Source organism: Gekko japonicus, unplaced genomic scaffold (genome assembly GCF_001447785.1).
Source record: "Gekko japonicus isolate JY-2015 unplaced genomic scaffold, Gekko_japonicus_V1.1 scaffold639, whole genome shotgun sequence".
Classification (NCBI taxonomy): Eukaryota; Metazoa; Chordata; class Lepidosauria; order Squamata; family Gekkonidae; genus Gekko; species Gekko japonicus.
Window position 1 is genome coordinate 445,645 of NW_015176471.1, and position 18,486 is coordinate 464,130.

General features: G+C 50.0%; 1 protein-coding gene across 1 annotated transcript in view; it reads left to right on the top strand.

The window, feature by feature from the left end:
• Positions 1 to 18,486, top strand: part of IGDCC3 (immunoglobulin superfamily, DCC subclass, member 3) — a 176,516-nt gene that overhangs the window by 143,278 nt on the left and 14,752 nt on the right. Inside the window, exons 9-11 of the mRNA XM_015427137.1 lie at positions 3,730 to 3,895; positions 14,056 to 14,303; positions 17,288 to 17,452. Of these exons, the coding sequence (XP_015282623.1) occupies positions 3,730 to 3,895; positions 14,056 to 14,303; positions 17,288 to 17,452 (579 nt within the window). The remainder of the gene's footprint in view (positions 1 to 3,729; positions 3,896 to 14,055; positions 14,304 to 17,287; positions 17,453 to 18,486) is intronic.

Genomic DNA, 18,486 nt, shown 5'->3' on the forward strand with positions numbered 1-18,486 from the left:
AAGAGTCCAACCCTCTTGTTCACGCATAGAATAAATTCTGTAGCTTCGACCTTGTACTCAAAGTCCATTTGGTCAAGAATGGATTTAGGGCCTCGTCCACAACAGCAGCTGAATTTGTATGAAATACAGCGCAGCTTATAGAAGAAGATTGGATTTATACCCCGCCCTTCACTACCCAAAGGAGTCTCAGAGCGGCTTACAAACTCCTTTCCCTTCCCCTCCTCACAACAGACCATCTGTGAAGTACGTGGGGCTGAGAGAACTCTGACAGAAACTGCTCTTTTTCAAGGACAGCTCTGACAGAACTATGGCTTGCCCAAGGTCATCCAGCCAGGTGCAAGTGGAGGAGTGGGGGAATCAAACCCGGTTCTCCCAGATTAGAGTCCACGCACTTCACGACTATACCAAACTGGCTCAACAAGAGGGAGAAAACACTTTTGTGGGGTGGGGGGACTGGTAGGATGTCTTTCTTGTGGCTATCCCAGCCTTAGAGTGGCCGAATGATAGAACCAGTGTTGTATAGCGGACTATGATCCACAAGACCTAACATCAAATTCCTCCCTCTACCATGGAAGCTGACCTTGGGACAGTCCCACATTCTCAGCCTAGCCTGGGAGTCCCCAACCTTTTTATTATTTATTTATTTATTTATTTATTTTCCAATTTTTCTACCCCGCCCTCCCAGCCTGAGCTGGCTTAGGGCGGCTTACATAAAAACAGATAGGTTACATTAAAACATTAATGACGATTAAAACAATTCTAAACCCATAATAAAGTGCTAGTGATTGTTGTCGTTTGTTTGATGGTGGCAGTGTCAGGTACGCTGCCATATTGTTTATTAGCCTAAAGTTTGCCTGCCTGACCTGTGTACAAGTTGGTGCCACATTCCTTCCTTCTCACTTCTCCCCTTGTTATCTCTGACCTTGTCTTCATGCCTGTATAGTGTCTCCACTTCAATTAACTGTGAGACTAGTTTGGTTTCTCAGCTTTAGATCGGTTGATTTCCCGCACACGGGAAAGGGCCGATTGGCCCACAGGTGTGTGTGGGGGGGACCTCTTGAATCATCTATATTACTGTACTAGGAAAAAGGCCCGTTGTGGAAATAAATACAACGACCTCTAGAAAGAGGCTCTGGGCGGGTGCCCCGGCCTTGGACACTCAGTGTCAATTTGCTGTGGTGACCTCAGCAGGGTATAATGACACTGAGTCCACCATTTTCTCCAGAGGAACTGATCTCTGCTACCTAAAGAACAGTTGTAATTTTGAGTGATCTCCAGCCCTCACCTGGAGATTGGCAACAATGGTTCTCAGAACAGCAAACTGTTTAGAATGTTCGAGGCAAAAGCCAATCAAGTCGCATATGCAAACGACCTTTGTGTTCCGAGGCAAAGGCCAATGAGGCTGCATATGCAAATAACCTCTGTGTTCTGACTGGCTATGGGGGGGAGAGGAACAGCAAACTGCTTAGAATGTTGGAGGCAGGACTCAGGCAAAGCAGCCAGTGGATAGGGAGACCCTCTGAATGACAGATCAGAGAGCGAACTGATTATGGAGCATGTGGAATGTTCTAGAGAAGTGCCACCACCATTCGGCTTTTATTTATAAGGGTGATGCTTGTCCCATGCTTGCCATTCCTAACAGTGACCATGTTATTGCAACCATAGTACTGACAATAAAGCAAAACCTTTCTGGGAAGTGTGTGCTCCGTTGTTTGGCTGTGAGTCCTGACAGGCAGCCATAATTCAGTATTCTTAACTCACAGTCAGCCTGAAGTGTTCGTTTTGATTGTTCTTACAGTGCTTGATGTCCTTTAGGCTGTGGATAACCGTTTCCAGGATCCAGGGCCCTTTCAGTCACACAGTGGAGCTGTCCGTTGTTTGTTATTGGTGGTGGAGGTGGCTCCCAAAAGCCTGGTAGAAGAGCTCCATTTTACAGGCCCTGCGGAACTGTAGGTGGTCCCACAGGGCCCTGATCTCCTTCGGAAGCTCATTCCACCAGGATGGAGCCGCCACCGAGAAGGCCCTGGTCCTGGTGATCGACAGCCTAGCCTCCTTAAGACCCGGGAGGGTCAGTTGGTTCTGAGCCCCTGACCGCAGTTTGGTATCGTGGTGAAGTGCGCGGACTCTAATCTGGGAGAACCGGGTTTGATTCCCCACTCCTCCACTTGCACCTGGCTGGATGACCTTGGGCAAGCCATAGTTCTGGCACCGCTGTTCTTGAAAAAGAGCCGTTTCTGTCAGAGTTCTCTCAGCCCTGCCTACCTCACAAGGGTGCCTGTTGTGGGGAGGGGGAGGGAAAGGAGTTTGTAAGCCGCTCTGAGACTACCTTGGGTACTGAAGGGCGGGATATAAACCCAATCTCCTCCTCCTCCTCCTCCTCTCTGGGGGCTCTCTCTTTGAGTCTATGGGCACCTTTGGAATTTTGACAACGGGTGCTGGGGCCCACTACGAAATGGCTGCTGCAGGAGGGCGGAGCCAATCACAAAATGGCAGGGAGTGAGGTGACGCCTATCTCTGACAGTAGTTCTTCAGCATTTCAGGCAGAAGCTGTTTTTAATAGAGTGCCTTTTCAAAGTATTTCAATTTTGAAATACTTCCTTACATATGCAGCTTACGTTCAGTCACATAGTGAAGATCCTTGTACTGTGGTGGCAGCTTCTACCACAGCAGCATTTAAAAAAAATCTCCACAGCCAGTCAGAACTCCAGCGGCCGAGGAGAACCCATCTGTACCTGACCAGTACTTTCTAAATACACTTGGTGGTCACCAAGAGAGGTGTCAGCAAGTCCCTTGGCCACCCACAGAGACGACGTTGGGGACCCCTGGTTTAGCTCTACCTCATAGGGTTGCTGTGAGGATAAAATGCATGAGAAGAGAATGCGGCTTTGGGAGAGAGATGGGGCGTTAAGTGAGGTCAATAAATAAAATGCTTTACCTCTCAGCATTATGGCTGCATTCAGACGCAACACTTTAACGTAACAAGAGCCAGCGTGGTGTAGTGGTTAGGAGCGGTGGACTCTAATCTGGAGAACGGGGTTTGATTCCCCACTCCTCCTCCACAGGAAACCAGCTGGGTGACCTTGGGTCAGTCACTGTTCTACCAGAGCTCTCTCGGTCCCACCTATGTCACAGGGTGTCTGTTGTGGAGAGAGGAAGGGAAGGAAATTGGAAGCCACTCTGAGACTCCTTTGGGTAGTGAATACCAGGGTATAAAAACCTCCTCCTCCTCCTCCTCCTCTTCCTCTTCCTCCTCTTCCTCTTCTTCCTCTTCCTCTTCCTCCTCTTCCTCTTCCTCTTCCTCTTCTTCTTCTTCTTCTTCTTCTTCTTCTTCTTCTTCTTCTTCTTCTTCTTCTTCTTCTTCTTCTTCTTCTTCTTCTTCTTTTCTTCTGTCAAAATGTGCCCAGACCCAGTTTGTTGAAGTGTGTCTCACAGAGAAATGAAATTAAATTCTGTATTGGGTAATCCATGACATAGGAATGCAGGTACCCAAGGAAACGGGAGCTGGTTTGGCACCCACAGTTCTCCACACAGGGGGGTCTGCCACTCCCACAAACCCCTTGGCCATCTTTGAAGAGGTCAGTTTGTTTGCAGAGCACCGCCTGCCCCTGGTCGTCAGTTATAAGTCTAACAGGAGAAAACGGATTGTTTTCAGTTTGTCGTTGCATGCACTCTGTCAGAGAGTTGCAAACAGTGGCGCCCACCTGACATTCCTGCACCTGCTCTTTTCAGCCCCCGCAGAATTTGTCCAGCACCCTCAGTCTATTTCCAGGCCCGTGGGGACCACAGCCATCTTTACCTGCTTGGCCCAGGGCGAGCCTCCGCCGCAGATAACGTGGCTGAAGAACGGGCAGATTTTGGAACCGACGGATCACATCAAGTTGAAGAATAACAACAGGTAAGAGGGTGCCATGTGGATTTTGGGGAGGCGCGGATACGATCTGGGAGGCAGAATGTCCCATAGAAGGGTAGGGAGAGCTCTGGTTGGCCACGGATCCAGGGAAGTATCTTGGAACTTCAGTTTAGTCTTTATAAAAGAGGCGACGGACAGCCTGTTTGCTTGGGGCTACAGCTGGATCTAAAGGTAAGGTCATTCCGACTCGTTTCTATCCTGCCTTGCCTGAAAGAAGCTCAGTGTCAGGTTCCTGGTTAAATCAGTTCTCAGCACCAGCCAGTTCGTAGAAAGCTAACTTTATTGAGACAGTTGATAGATACAGAGGTCATTTCGGGGGGGATCGCAGTTCCCCCGGGTGAGGTACGGGAGGGCGGGGCACATGACGAAGCCCCACCCCCTACTTCCGGCCGCCCCGCTTCCGGCCCTCATTCAGCCAGGAGGAGGCAGGAGAAGAGGGAGGGTAAGTTGCTTCCTCCCTGCCTCTCCCCACCCCTGCCTGCCTGGGGCCAGGGAGGGCCTTCGCGGGGCTTCCCTTCTGGTGATGTCAGGGGGTGTGGCCTTTTGACACACTTCCGGTGATGTCAGGGGGTGTGGCATATGCTAATAAGTTATGCTAATGAGTTCCCCTACCTCTTTTTCTACGAAACGACCCCTGGATAGATACCAACCGAAACACATCTATTGTTCGAACTGAGGCTGAGCGTGCGAAGGCTACAGATATAGGGAAGTCAAGTAAAGGCACTAAAGTTCAGGACCCAATCACCCCACCCCCCGCATTTTGCCTGCTGGAACTAACCAAGGAACCAAGAGCACGGAGATTTGAGAAGCCAGGACATTTGGCATCCCGAAGGTGACAAGCCTCCCCACACTTCAAAGAGAGGGGGGGAGTCTCCTCTCTCAATGGCAGGCGAGCTGTAAACTGCAAAATGCACAGAGAGTCTGACACTCAGAAAGGTTCCAGGGTTGGATCAAGTCGATCCGACCCAACTGGAAATGCATCTCTACTTCGATCTGTGCTGGAGGCCGAAGTGCAGGGAGAGAGCGCCAGCATCGGTTCCCCCCGTCAGGTTGTTTTCCAGAGCAGGTTCGTGTTTTCTCTGGTGTCTTGTTTTGGTTCCCTGCGGAGCGCAAATGGACTCTGCTCTCCCTGCCCTTGGAGATAATGGTGCCCTTGCCGCCGGCTTTGCCGTGGAGTGGCTTTCTTTTTCCGGGGGTGGGGTGGGGTGGCAAATAACCGTGTTTTCATGGTAGAAAGTAGTGATATTTGTGTTGCGGAAATAGCAGGGAGGGATAAGCTCAGGGTGAAAATTACTGGTTGGTGGGCTTTAGTTTCCGTGGAAATGACTTTGAACAGCATGGTTAGTCATAGCAGAGATCGAGCTATATAAATCATCAGTTTTATAGAAGCCCTTAACACGATGTCTAAGTATTAAGTATATTAACTGTTCTCTGTATGCTTGTGTGTGTGTGTGTACAAGAAATAAAACAATGAAGTATCAGCAGAACATCGATCCACAAATAAAACACCATTCATTTATTTTATCTTATTTCATTTGTGCTGCACTGAGAGCCAGTTTTCTGTAGTGGTTAGCCTGGGAGATCCAGGTTTGATTCCCCACTCCTCCGTATGCAGCCGCTGGTGTGACCTTGGGTCAGTTACAAGTTGTCTCAGAGCTGTTCTCTCAAGAGCAGTCCTCAAGAGAGCTCTCTCAGCCCCACCTACCTCACAGGGTGTCTGTTGTGGGGAGGGGAAGGGAAAGGAGATTGTAAGCCGCTCAGAGACTCCTTTGGGTAGTGAAGGGCGGGGGGCATAAATCCAATCTCTTCTTCTCTTCTTCTTCTAAGGAGCAAAGTCAGTTTCCTTGGATCATGCCACCCCGATCGCACAATTTCCAGCTAAGAGCCCCGATACGCTTCCAAAAAACAGAAACAAAAAAACCAACCCTGGGATTGTGAGAAGACCGTGTGGAAGGTCATGGGATTAGATGCCCTCCTGGTTTCCTTCAGTGGAAGGCGGGCTTCTTATGAATTATCTCTCCGTGTGGACAATTCCCAAACCCTCAAATCTGAGCAAAGCCATTTCTGTGTGCATGCAGACATGCGGAATACTCTTTAAACGCACCGGGTGGCAGAAAATAAGCCCTGCAGGGACCGTCTCTGCCTCTCTGTTTCTTCCGCTCTCGTGGGCATGACTAAAAGCCGTGACGCACTTAGTTCCAGAGGCAGAATCGGTTTGCAAAGTGGCCTTCAGACACGTATCGGCCGACGGCGCTTAGGAAAAATATTTGTCTATGTAATGAGGGATCTCTTATCTTCGAGTAATGAGTCCGATGAAACTGTAGCGGGAGCCTCTTAATTAGATTACATGCTCTCCCCAACCCCCGCCCCCCGAAAATTTCACGTGGGCTAGAGAAACCTATCGTACAGTAATAAAAGGACAGAATGCCCCCAAAGGATTTTCTTTTTGTTAATAAAGAAAAGAGAAAGAGAGAGAGAGAGAGCAGTCCCAGGTTGGGTTGTTTGATAATTGATTGCAAGAATATACAAGCGATAATGTATTTTCCTTTTGGGGGGAAACGGCAGAGGGAGAAGCGTTGGCCCGGCAGCTGCGGAGGTTCGCCAAACTTCCGGCCTGAGCTGTTTTGGCCAGTTCGTCGTCCACGTTGGCTTTCGGGGGCCAAGAAGAAGCTTGTGGTCTGCATGGCCAGTGACCCACAAAGCCAAAATGCGGACCACTGGCGGCCCAGTGGGGGCTTTAGAAACACGTCCCCGCTGCCTACCTTGCTTGCAGAATCACAGGGACTTGAGGGATGGTATTTATTTGATTCCCCCCCCCCCAGTGAGGACCCAAAGCGGTTTATATCATTGTCATCTCCATTTTATCCTCACGACAAACCTGTGAGGTAGGCCAGGCTGAGAGTGTGTGACCGGCCCAAGGTCACCCAGCGAGCTCCCATGGCAGAGCAGGGATTTGGACCTGGGTCTCCCAAATCCTAATGCAGCCAACATTAGATTCATGGAGGATAGGTTCATGGATCACCTACAATTCACAACCATGTTCAAAACTATATATTATATTCATTGAAATACAAAGAAGGGTTAGTGGTCACCACCCAATAGAGTGTAGAGGCATTGATCCAACAGATTGCTCATAACAATTAAACATAGTTTGCAAAAAGAGCATATACAAAACCAACAGTAAACTCTTCTGTAATTCCATACATAAGTAGTGTCCACTGTCCATAGACCTCCAAACATAAAGTAACTGCAGTAGAAGACTCTCGCTGTGGAAAGAAATAACAGCCGGATGCCTCTCCCAGGTATAAATCAAGCATTTCAGTGATCTTCAACAGCGGCTGGTAAGACGGAATCTGATTTCCAAAATAACATAGACACACCTCAAAAGCTTCAGTGGAATCCTGGACACTACTTATGCATGGAATTACAAAAGAGCCTACTGTTGGTCTTGAATATGTTTCTTGTTTAAACTATGTTTAACTGTTATGAACAAATTGTTGGATCTATGTTTACATACTCTATTGGGTGGTGAACACTAACCCTTCTTTGTATTTCAATGAATATAATGTATAGTTTTGCACATAGTTGTGAATTGTAGTTGGTCGTCCCTTGGTGGATATCGTTTGTGACTATATTTATACAGTAAGGGTCCCCTTTGTCTTTGGCTGATTCAGTATAGGGCAGCTTATACATTATGTACAGCTGCGAGAGTTGGGCCATAAGGAAATGCTGAGGGCAGAAGAACAGATGCTTTCGAATGATGGTGCTGGAGAAGACTCTTGAGAGTCCCTTGGACTGCCAGGAGATCAGTCACTCCTAAAAGAAATCAACCCTGACTGTTCCCTGGAAGGCCAGAGACTGAACCTGAAGCTCAAATACTTTGGCCACCCAATGAGAAGGGAGCACTCACTGGAGAAGAAGACCCTGATGCTGGGAAAGACAAAGAAGACGGGGACGGCAAAGGATGAGATGGTTAGACAGTGTTATCGAGGCAACGAACATGAAATTGAGCAAACTCCGGAGAACGGTGGAAGACAGGAGGGCCTGGCGTGATGTGGTCCGTGGGGTTGTGAAGAGTCAGACTCGACTGTGCGACTGAACAACAACAAGCTTCATACATGTTCAAGTGTGCAATTCCATGGAAGCAGAGAAAACCCAGAGGGGGTGGAACATGGCCATTGTGGCTTTCATAGTTTTTTTAAAGAGCAAGTTTCTAGTCCTTATGGAAGCGAAAATGCGTGAGAAATGTCTGCGGAACGCTCAGAACTGAGCATGACCTCAAGATTTCAGCGTGAATCTGGGTAGGGGGCGTTTGCATGATTACATAAAAAGGATCATGCAAATTTGCCTAATTTGCATAATGTATGCATTTTACACAATTGGGCATTTCTTTGTATAGGACGAGCCATGGACAGAATTTGTGTGCGCACACACGGAGGAAACCTAACCTCTCCTATACGTTTCCGAGGGCTGTCCTTGGCAGTATACAGTATTGTCTTTTTATTTTTTAAATTTTTCTCCCTAATGGCGCCTTGGGAGAAATCAGCTCCAGTTCCTGACCCCGAGATCCATCTTATTGATTGCGCCTGGACTTAAAGCAATAGCTTATGATTACAGGACTCCCTTTGAGTGGCTGAAGCCAACTATTTTCGGTCTCTCTCTTTTCTCTGCTTCGCCCTCCTCCTGCCCACGTGTAAACAACTGCTCAGCATCTGGTTTGACTCTCCAGTCGACCTCCTCCCTCAAGGAGTGCCAGCGATTTTGGTGCAAAGGTTTGATCAAACCGGCAAGCCTCTCCGATTGTGTCTTTAGTGACTGTGGAAAGGCAGGATTCCAGCCATTTCCGTCACTGTTTCTCTGCTAATGTCGCTGCCTGCCGAGCCTGTGCGGCAGAATTTCCAGAGAAGAAGAAGAAGAGAAGAAGAGATTGGGTTTATACCCTGGCCTTCACTACCCAAAGGAGTCTCAGAGCGGCTTACAAACTCCTTTCCCTTCCCCTCCCCACAACAGACACCCTGTGAGGTAAAAGAAGAAGAGAGAAGAGATTGGATTTATACCCCGCCCTTCACTACCCGAAGGCGTCTCAGAGCGGCTTACAAACGCCTTTCCCTTCCCCTCCCCACAACAGACACCCTGTGAGGTAAAAGAAGAAGAGAGAAGAGATTGGATTTATACCCCGCCCTTCACTACCCGAAGGCGTCTCAGAGCGGCTTACAAACTCCTTTCCCTTCCCCTCCCCACAACAGACACCCTGTAAGGTAAAAGAAGAAGAGAGAAGAGATTGGATTTATACCCCGCCCTTCACTACCCGAAGGCGTCTCAGAGCGGCTTACAAACGCCTTTCCCTTCCCCTCCCCACAACAGACACCCTGTGAGGTAAAAGAAGAAGAGAGAAGAGATTGGATTTATACCCCGCCCTTCACTACCCGAAGGCGTCTCAGAGCGGCTTACAAACGCCTTTCCCTTCCCCTCCCCACAACAGACACCCTGTGAGGTAAAAGAAGAAGAGAGAAGAGATTGGATTTATACCCCGCCCTTCACTACCCGAAGGCGTCTCAGAGCGGCTTACAAACTCCTTTCCCTTCCCCTCCCCTCCCCTCCCCTCAACAGAGACCCTGTGAGGTAAAAGAAGAAGAGAGAAGATATTGGATTTATACCCCGTCCTTCACTACCTAAAGGAGTCTCAGAGCGGCTTACAATCTCCTTTCCCTTCCCCTCCCCACAACAGACACCCTGTGACTAGGTCGGTGGGGCTGGGAGAACTCCCCCAAGAACTGCTCGTGAGAGAAAAGCTCTGAAAGAACTTGTAACTGACCCAAGGTCACGCCAGCAGCTGCATGTGGAGGAGTGGGGAATCAAACCGGATTCTCCCAGATTAGAGTCCGCGCTCCTATCCACTACACCAAACTACCCTGCCCTTCACTGTCCGGTGTCTCAGAGCGGCTTACAATCTCCTTTCTCCTTTCCCCAGAACAGACACCCTGTGAGGCAGGTGGGGCTGGGAGAGCTCTTCAGAGAACTGCTCTTGAGAGAACAGCTCTGACAGAACTTGTACCTGACCCAAGGTCACACCAGCAGCTACATGTGGAGGAGTGGGGGAATCAAACCCGGTTCTCCCAGATTAGAGTCCACGATCCTAACCACAACACCAAACTTGCTGTCAAAGAACTGATGTCCCAAAACAGTAGATTTCCATTCCAGAGGTAAATGATCACGCATTGCAGGTGGGCTGTCACAACAGGAATATCTTTCCCCAGCCTGAGAAACTGATTCTTACTCGTAACACCTTAGAGAAAACCAGATTTTTCAGGGCGTAAGCTTCCAAGAGTCAACGTTCTGTTTGTCAGCTAGATCCGCAAGGTAACTAACAATGGGGGCTTAGGCCCTTGAAATCTTATGTCCCCCAAAATCTTGCTGGTCGCGAAGGCGCTACTGGACTTGATTCTAACTCTCCTGGAGACCAACACAGCTACCCTCTCAAACTATTCACACATCTCCTCCCTTCCTTCCCCAGCCCAGACTGGGTGTACCCAACCCTCAGGAGACCTGCAAAATATATGCGGATAACTTGGGTTCCCACGTGCCAAGCGGCATCCTCCGAAATTCACCGTCTCACTCTGAACCCTGCCAAGCGCCATGGCTTTTTGCCAAGCACAAAACTGGCAAGAGTTCCTTTTGGCTGGATCAGGCTGCGCATTTCTGCTTCCAACTGTGGTCAGCCAGAGCATGCGTGAACACATGCTAGGCTCCTGCCGTTTTGCTGGCAGTTGATACCCAGAGGTAGACTTCCTCTGGGAATGGAGGCTCCATTGTACATGGCTATGGGCCACACAAAGTCATTGCTGACCCTCTCTTAAATATACCTTGAATAAACCTTTGTTGGTCTTAAAGGTGCCGTAGGACTCAAAATTTGTTCTGCTGCTTCAGACCGACACAGCTGACCCAACTGGACCTATCTTAAAGCGTAGGAACCGCACAGCCCCCGGATTTTGGCAACTTGGGCCAGGTCTCGCTGTTTGGAAGCCATATTTCTGTGCGTCTCCAGTGTCTGTCCCCTTGTAACTTGTGAGCAGGGTTCCTCTAAGTAAGCTTAGTGTGAGCTTAGTGTAAGCTAGCTCACAGTTTTTTAGCCTCCGGCTCACACATTTTTGTCTTCGCTCAGGAAGGGATGGCTCCAGAGCAAACTAATTTATGCCATAGGCAAATCACTCGCTCACAACTCTAATGCCAGGAGCTCACAAAGTAGAATTTTTGCTCACAAGAGTCCACAGCTTAGAGGGAGCATTGCTTGTGAGATGTGGAATACATTCCCTTTTGGGGGGGCGGCAGCTGGCAAAATCGCCCCCCCTACACCCTTTGTTACATGGAGAAGATTTCTCCCTTCCCATGACAGCCTAAGGGGGGGGGGAGTGAGGGGTCACCTCCTTGCTGTGTTGTATCTGTCGCCCAGGGCCCCCTCGAAGGCCAGTGGTCTTTAAATGGAGACTGTTTCACACACTTCCCAGATGGTGCCTCAGCATAGATTAGAGGCTCCGCCGGTTGCAAAAGGCAAATCCCGTCTTCTCCCCCTCCCCGTGGGCATCCGAACCCTCTCCAGTCCTCAGGAGAGAATTAATGTTTGCTGCCGGGAGGGGCACCTGACCCCCGGCTCGCAGGGGGCACCAGACACATTTCTTGCATAGTTTTCCTGTGTGCAAGGAGGCCCTGAGGGGAGGGGGGCAGCTCTGGGACGGATTCGGGGCTTCTCCTTCCCTTCAAGGATAACTGGAGGCCAGGCTCTCCGGCGTCAGGCCTCGCGTTGGATCGGGATAATGTCCTAAATCTTGCAGACGAGGTTGGGTGTAAATTGGGAGGAAACGAGGAAACGGCAGCGGCCTCTCCCACTCGCTCGTGCGCCTGCCCTTTTAACTTCTCCATCGCTGCGTAGGTAGGCATGGATTTAACAGCTGTTTTATGTCAAAGTAGCTGTGGAATGTTCTAGAGCAGGGGTGTGAACTCATTTGTCACGAGGGCAGGATCTGACATAAATGAGACCTCACCGGCCGGGCCACTTGTGTCACGAAATCTAATGCCAGGTAGCGGAGATGTAAACTTTATAAAGGACACAAACACAAAGATTTTTTTTTTTAAACTTAAAATAAAAACATGCTTAAAACGTTAGCTCTGTGAGCTGCAAGCCTACTTTTGATTTATTGACATTGACCACAGCAATCTCACGCTCAGAGTTCTGAGTCAAGAAGAAGAAGAGATTGGATTTATACCCCGCCCTTCACTACCCAGAGGAGTCCCAGAGCGGCTTACAAACTGCTTTCCCTTCCCCTCCCCACAACAGACACCCTGGGAGGCAGGTGGGGCTGAGAGAGCTCTTGACAGAAACGGCTCTTTTTTCAAGAACAGCTCTTATCAGAACTATGGCTTGCCCAAGGTCATCCAGCAGGTGCAAGTGGAGGAAGAAGAGAAGAGATGGGATTTATACCCCATGGCCCTTCACTACCCGAAGGAGTCTCAGAGCGGCTTGCAATCTCCTTTCCCTTCCCCTCCCCACAACAGACACCCTCTGAGGTAGGTGGGGCTGAGAGAGCTCTGACAGAAACAGCTCTTTTTTCAAGAACAGCTGTGTCAGAACTACGGCCTGCCCAAGGTCATCCAGCAGCTGCATGTGGAGGAGTGGGGAATCAAACCCGGTTCTCCCAGATTAGAGTCCGCGCACTTAACCACTACACCAAATACAACACCTATAACACAACAACAACAACAACAATCTGTGTGCCCTGCAGGACCTTATGTAGTTCCATAGGGCATGTAAGACAGAGATGTTTCCCCAGGCTTTGGGTTCAGGACAACAGCAGGTACCCTCTTATCTGGCACTCCCCCCCCCCTTGCCTTTTCTGGCTTGTGGGCCAGTAATGCCTACGGTATTCATTTTGGCGCCATCAAATGTTTTTCTAATGTTTCCTGATATTCTTAATGTTCCTAAGCCAGTTTGTGTGTCGTGGTCAAGTGCGGCGGACTCTAATCTGGGAGAACCGGGCTTGATTCCCCACTCCTCCACTTGCACCTGGCTGGATGGCCTTGGGCAAGCCGTAGTTCTGATCAGAGCTTAGACTCTTATTCACTTAGACTCATGGAATCATAGAGTCGGAAGGTACCTCCAAGGGTCATCTGGTCCAACCCGCTGCACAATGCAGGAAATTCACAAATACCTCCCCCCCCCACATCCCCAGTGACCATTGTTCCATGCCCAAAAGATGACAAAAAACCTCCCAGATCTCCAGCCAAACTGGCCTGGAGAAAATGGCTTCCTGACCCCAAAGTGACAATCGGCATTTCCCTGGGCGTGTAAGAAAGGGCCACAAGAACTAAGCACTGAGGCAACCCTTCTTGCCCTCCCTCTCACGATCTGCCTCAGTTCACAAAATCAGCACTGCTGACAGAGGGACATTTAGCCCAGGGTGTCAAACATGTGGCCCGGGGGCCGGATCAGGCCCCCCAGAAGGCTTCTATCAGGCCCGCAGTGGAACTGGCTGTCTTCTGCTTCTTCTTCCAGTTCTGCTGCTGCTGCCTCATCGTAGGTTTGCAGCTTACGGATACACACCTGAGCAGGATACTCACGATCGCAACAGCACAGACATTTTGATGCAATAATTCAGAGCAAGAGGTGTCAGTTATCAGACACTGTTTAAATCAACAAAATATTGCAAGAGTGCTCATGTTTTTGGCATGTTTTTATTTTAAGTTAAAAAAAAACCCCAACCTTTGTATTTGTGTCCTTTATAAAGTTGATATCTCCACTACCTGGCATCATATTTTATGACACACACACATGGCCCAGCCCAACAAGGTCTCATTTATGTCCGATCCGGCCCTCATAACAAATGAGTTCGACCCCCCCGGTTTACGGTCTTCTCTTTTCCCCGCCAAAGTCAGCCGGGGTGGGGAAGGAGGTAGTGAAATCCTCCCTAAGCAGCCTAGCAGACTTAGCATTTCGTTTTCAGACTCGGGAAGGATTAACCTAGATGTGGCCTGGCTAGTGGGGCGGTGGAGGAAGAGGAGGGTTGTGGAACCACCAGCGATTCCTAGGGCCGTTGCTAGAAAGCACTCCGCTCAGCCTGTCTCTGCTTCTCTTTCTCCGCCCACCCCTGCAGCACGCTGACCATCTACGGCATCAGCCAGGGAGACGAGGCCATCTACCAATGCATCGCCGAGAACAGCGCCGGGTCCACGCAAGCCAGTGCCAGGCTGACGGTGCTGTGGGCCGACGGGCTGCCCGGCCCGCCCCAGAAGGTGAAAGCCACGACCGTCTCGGCGACAGCCGTCCAAGTGTCATGGAGCGAGCCACTGCAGAATACCAAGGAGATCATTGGCTACGTCCTGCACATACGGAGAGTGACAGGTAGGGCGGGAGCAGGCGGGGCGGGAACCAGAATGGCAGCCATAGCTATGGAGCGTTTGCCCTGGTTCGATCCAAGGGGGAGCAGGAGCCCCACCAAGCAGAGGATCTTGGAAAGTGGGGTTTTAGTGTGCCAAGGACCCTGACTGCTGCTCACATTTGTGAGGTACCCTTCCTCTGAGAGCCAGTTTTGTGCGTAGTGGTTAGGAGCGCGGGCGCTAATCTGGGAGAACCGGGTCTGATTCCCCACTGCTCCACATGCAGCTGCTGGGGTGACCTTGGGTCAGTCACACGTTCTCTCAGAGCTGTTCTCTCAAGAGCAGTTCCCGAATGAGTTCTCTCAGCCCCACCTACCTCACAGGGTGTCTGTGGTGGGGAGGGGAAGGGAAAGGAGATTGTAAACTGCTCTGAGACTCCTTCAGGTAGTGAAGGGCAGGGTATAAATCGAATCTCCTCCTCCTCCTCCTCCTCTTCTTCTTCACCTTCTTCTTCCCCTTAATGATAGATAAGTTTATTGTCTTAGCCATAGGCCATAACATAACATAACACATCAAAGTTGGAGGAAAATACAGACTATAAAATGATAACGTAAACAATACAAATATCAGTATCTTACATTATACCCTGTACTCTTTCTACTTTGCATTAAATACTAAACTCATTCTGATTTTTCTTGTTGCCAAGGCAAATAACGCCATTCTACTAGAAACACAGTGCTCAAGGTCCGAGAGTAAAAATTTGACCAAATCCAAATCGGAAAGTCCATTACACGGCGGAAGAATTGAAATGATATACTTTAACCTAGGAGCTTCGCGCCATAGGCAACTGAGAATATAATGTCCTAAATCACCTACTTCCCCCAAGTCACAAAAACAAAACATAAGGGGCACAGGGATACCAAAGAAACGTCCTGTCCTGATCATTGAGGGCGTGGGTTGGCAGGGGTTTTTTTGTAGAAAAACCCCAGCAGGAACTCATTAGCATAATAGGCCACACGCAACACCAGAAACACATTAGCATATTGGGCCACACCCGACAGCACCGCTCATTGGCATATTAGGCCACACCCCCATGTTACCAGAAGTGTGGTCATCCAGCCACACCCACCTTTTGCTTCTTATTCTGTTTACCTTGTTTGTTGTCCAAACCCAGGGCTTTTTTGTAGCAGGAACTCCTTTGCATGTTAAGCCACACACCCCTAATGTAGCCAATCTTAATGAGTTTCTGCTGTTGGGTGTGGCCTATTATGCTAATGAGTTCCTGCTGGGTGTGGCCAACTTGGAAGCCAGCCGGAACTCCGTTCCTGTGCGTTCCTGCCCAAAAATAGCCCTGTGGGTTGGAATCTTAAAGCTGTAAAAGCTGTAAAAAAAGGTGGTTAACTTCTCCACGTAAGGGGACCTACGGTGATCCCTTTTAAAAAATTTTAATGGAGCCGTAAGACAACGTGTCTTCTTCTTCTTCTTCTTCTTCTCCTTCTTCTTCTTCTTCTCCTTCTTCTCTGGGCGGACAGTATAAATGGTTCTTCCCTCCTCCTTTTTATCCTCACAACGAGCCTGTGAGGTAGGATGGGCAGAGAGCGGCTGATGGGTGAACTCCAAGGCTGAGTGGAGACGAGAACCGAGGTCTCCCTCCCAGATCCGAGACACGCTAACCTCTATGCCACACTTTTGGTCTAAGGCCGCTCAGTGATCTTCATGCCGGAGTGGGGGTTGGAACCCGGATTTTTTAGTCGGATCCTCTAAGCCTGTGGGCACCTTTGGGATTCTGAGGCAATGCGGTGGGCTCAGCCACACAATGGCTGCGGTGAGATGCCTGCCCCAGGAGGCGGAGCCAGCCATAAAATGGCTGTTGCTGCTGACCTCCGGTGAAGTGAAGACCCTTGTGCGGCGCTGGCAGCTGCCGCCAAAACAACTGTCATGATCTGGGCTGTGCCGCCAGAGGCCTACTAGGCCCAGGGAGCCTGGCTAGCAGTAGGTGAGGCTGGGCCTACAACTCCCAGAAGCCCCTGAGGGGTTTTGGAGCCAAAATTGACCAATAGGAAAAGAGGAGGGCTTGGAATAAAAGATCTGGAGCAGCAGGAAAAGCTGTTCTTTCTTCCCAGAGGGCAGGGCCAGAAGGAAGGCTGCTGCAGGGAAGGAAGGAAGGGTGAGTAGTCTAGTGTCACTTGGGATAGTGAGCTAGGGACAGTATATATTTAGACACGTTAGGGCATTTGATTTCTTTTCACCCACTTACTGTTATATTTCTGCACCTTGTTGTTTGATCTCCTATAAAATAAACCTTTTCCTTGTTTCACTCTGCCTGGTCCTCACGCCTGTTATTCGGCCAAAAGGGAGGTCTAAAGGTCTTGGGAGGGTGCTCTGGGCCTTCTCAAGGGAGCCTGGAACCAGAGTGGTGGCAGCGTCAGGTGACACCCCACCTGAGCCATGACAACAACGCTTTAGAAAATCCGCACAACCAATCAAATATCCCCCAGCCCGTCATAAGCTTGGCAGGGGAAATCCCCCACCTGGCCCCATCTACTTTGTAAAAACAGTTAGCAGGCACCAGGAACGGTGTTGGCAGGCGCCGTTGGGAAGAAGAAGAGGAGGAGGAGGAGGAGGAGATTGGATTTATACCCCGCCCTTCACTACCCGAAGGAGTCTCAGAGCAGCTTACATTCCTCTTTCCCCTCCCCACAACAGACACCCTGTGAGGCAGGCGGGGCTGAGAGACCTCTTCCGAGGACTGCCCTTGAGAGAACAGCTCTGAGAGAACTTGTGACTGGCCCAAGGTCACCCCAGCAGCTGCATGTGGAGGAGTGGGGGAACCAAACCCGGCTCTCCCAGATTAGAGTCTGCACTCCTAACCACCACACCAAACTGTGCTCACGGGTAATACGTCGGGGACCATTTCCCTGGGAAGGGGTCAGCTGCAGAGGAACAGATCGCAAGCTGAAGGCCAGAGATTCTCGCGATGGCTACGGTGCCCTTTCCCTTCCATTTCAGACCCCGTGGAAATGGAGTACCAGGAGGCCGTCAGCAAGAACACCTTCCAGCAGCTCGTGACGGAACTCGAGCCCTCTACGAGCTACAGCTTCTACATCAAGGCGTATACCTCTCGGGGTGCAAGCAAGGCCTCTGACGTCATGGTGGTGAGCACGCTGGGGGAAGGTAAGCAAGAGGGGCCATAGCTCCGTGGGAGAGCGCGTGTTTTGCATGCAGAAGGTCCCGGGTTCGAATGTTGCCACTCTCCTGTTAAAAGGATCCTCAAGGATGCTTGGGGGGGCCAACAGTGGGAGGGCTTCTAATGTCCTAGCCCCACTGGTGGACCTCCTGATGGCACCTGGTATTTCTGGCCACTGTGTGACAGAGTGTTGGACTGGATGGGCCATTGGCCTGATCCAACATTGGCTTCACTTATGTTCATATATCTGGGGCAAGGGATGCTCTGTCTTCTTGGTGTCGGGGGCGGGGCAACAGTGGGAGGGCTTCTAATGTCCTGGCCCCACTGCTGGACCTCCTGATGGCCCCTGGTGTTTTTGGACACTGTGTGACCCAGAGTGTTGGACTAGATGGGCCGTTGGCCTGATCCAACATTGGCGTCTCTTATGTTCTTAATAACAGGCAGGAAAGGCCCCTCCCTGAGACCCTAGAGACAAACAATCCAGGATTACAGTGTAAAAGAACAGAAACAAAACAATCACGTGAATAGTGGCTACTTAGCTTTATAATGAAGTTACTTTACACATAGTCCTTTCATGTGAAGTTGATAACAAAGATAACGCACAGTCAACGTGATCCTTAATTTACGTTGCGGGATCGCATTAATTGTGCGTCTTGAGTCCTTGGAGAGTGACTGCCAGTCAGAGAAGGCAGTGCGGTGCTTCACTGCTTTAACCCTCCCTTCTCAAATTCTGTGCCAGGAAACACATAATTCTGTGCCCTGGACGTATCATGCAAATTGCCCACATTTTACAAAATATCTTCTGCATGAGAGGGAGCTGTGAGCTATCCAAGGTACTGAAACGTCTCCCTTTGACTTCTGTGGAAACCCTACGCATCCCTTCCTCTGTTAGTCTTCTCAGATTTCACCAGGCCTTGCCTACACATACCTTCTAGGCATTCTGCAGCCTTAAGGGCTAGAAACTTGAGACAGCGTTTTTTCCCTTCTAAATTAAAGCCAAGGCTCTCCGGACGGTGGCTGC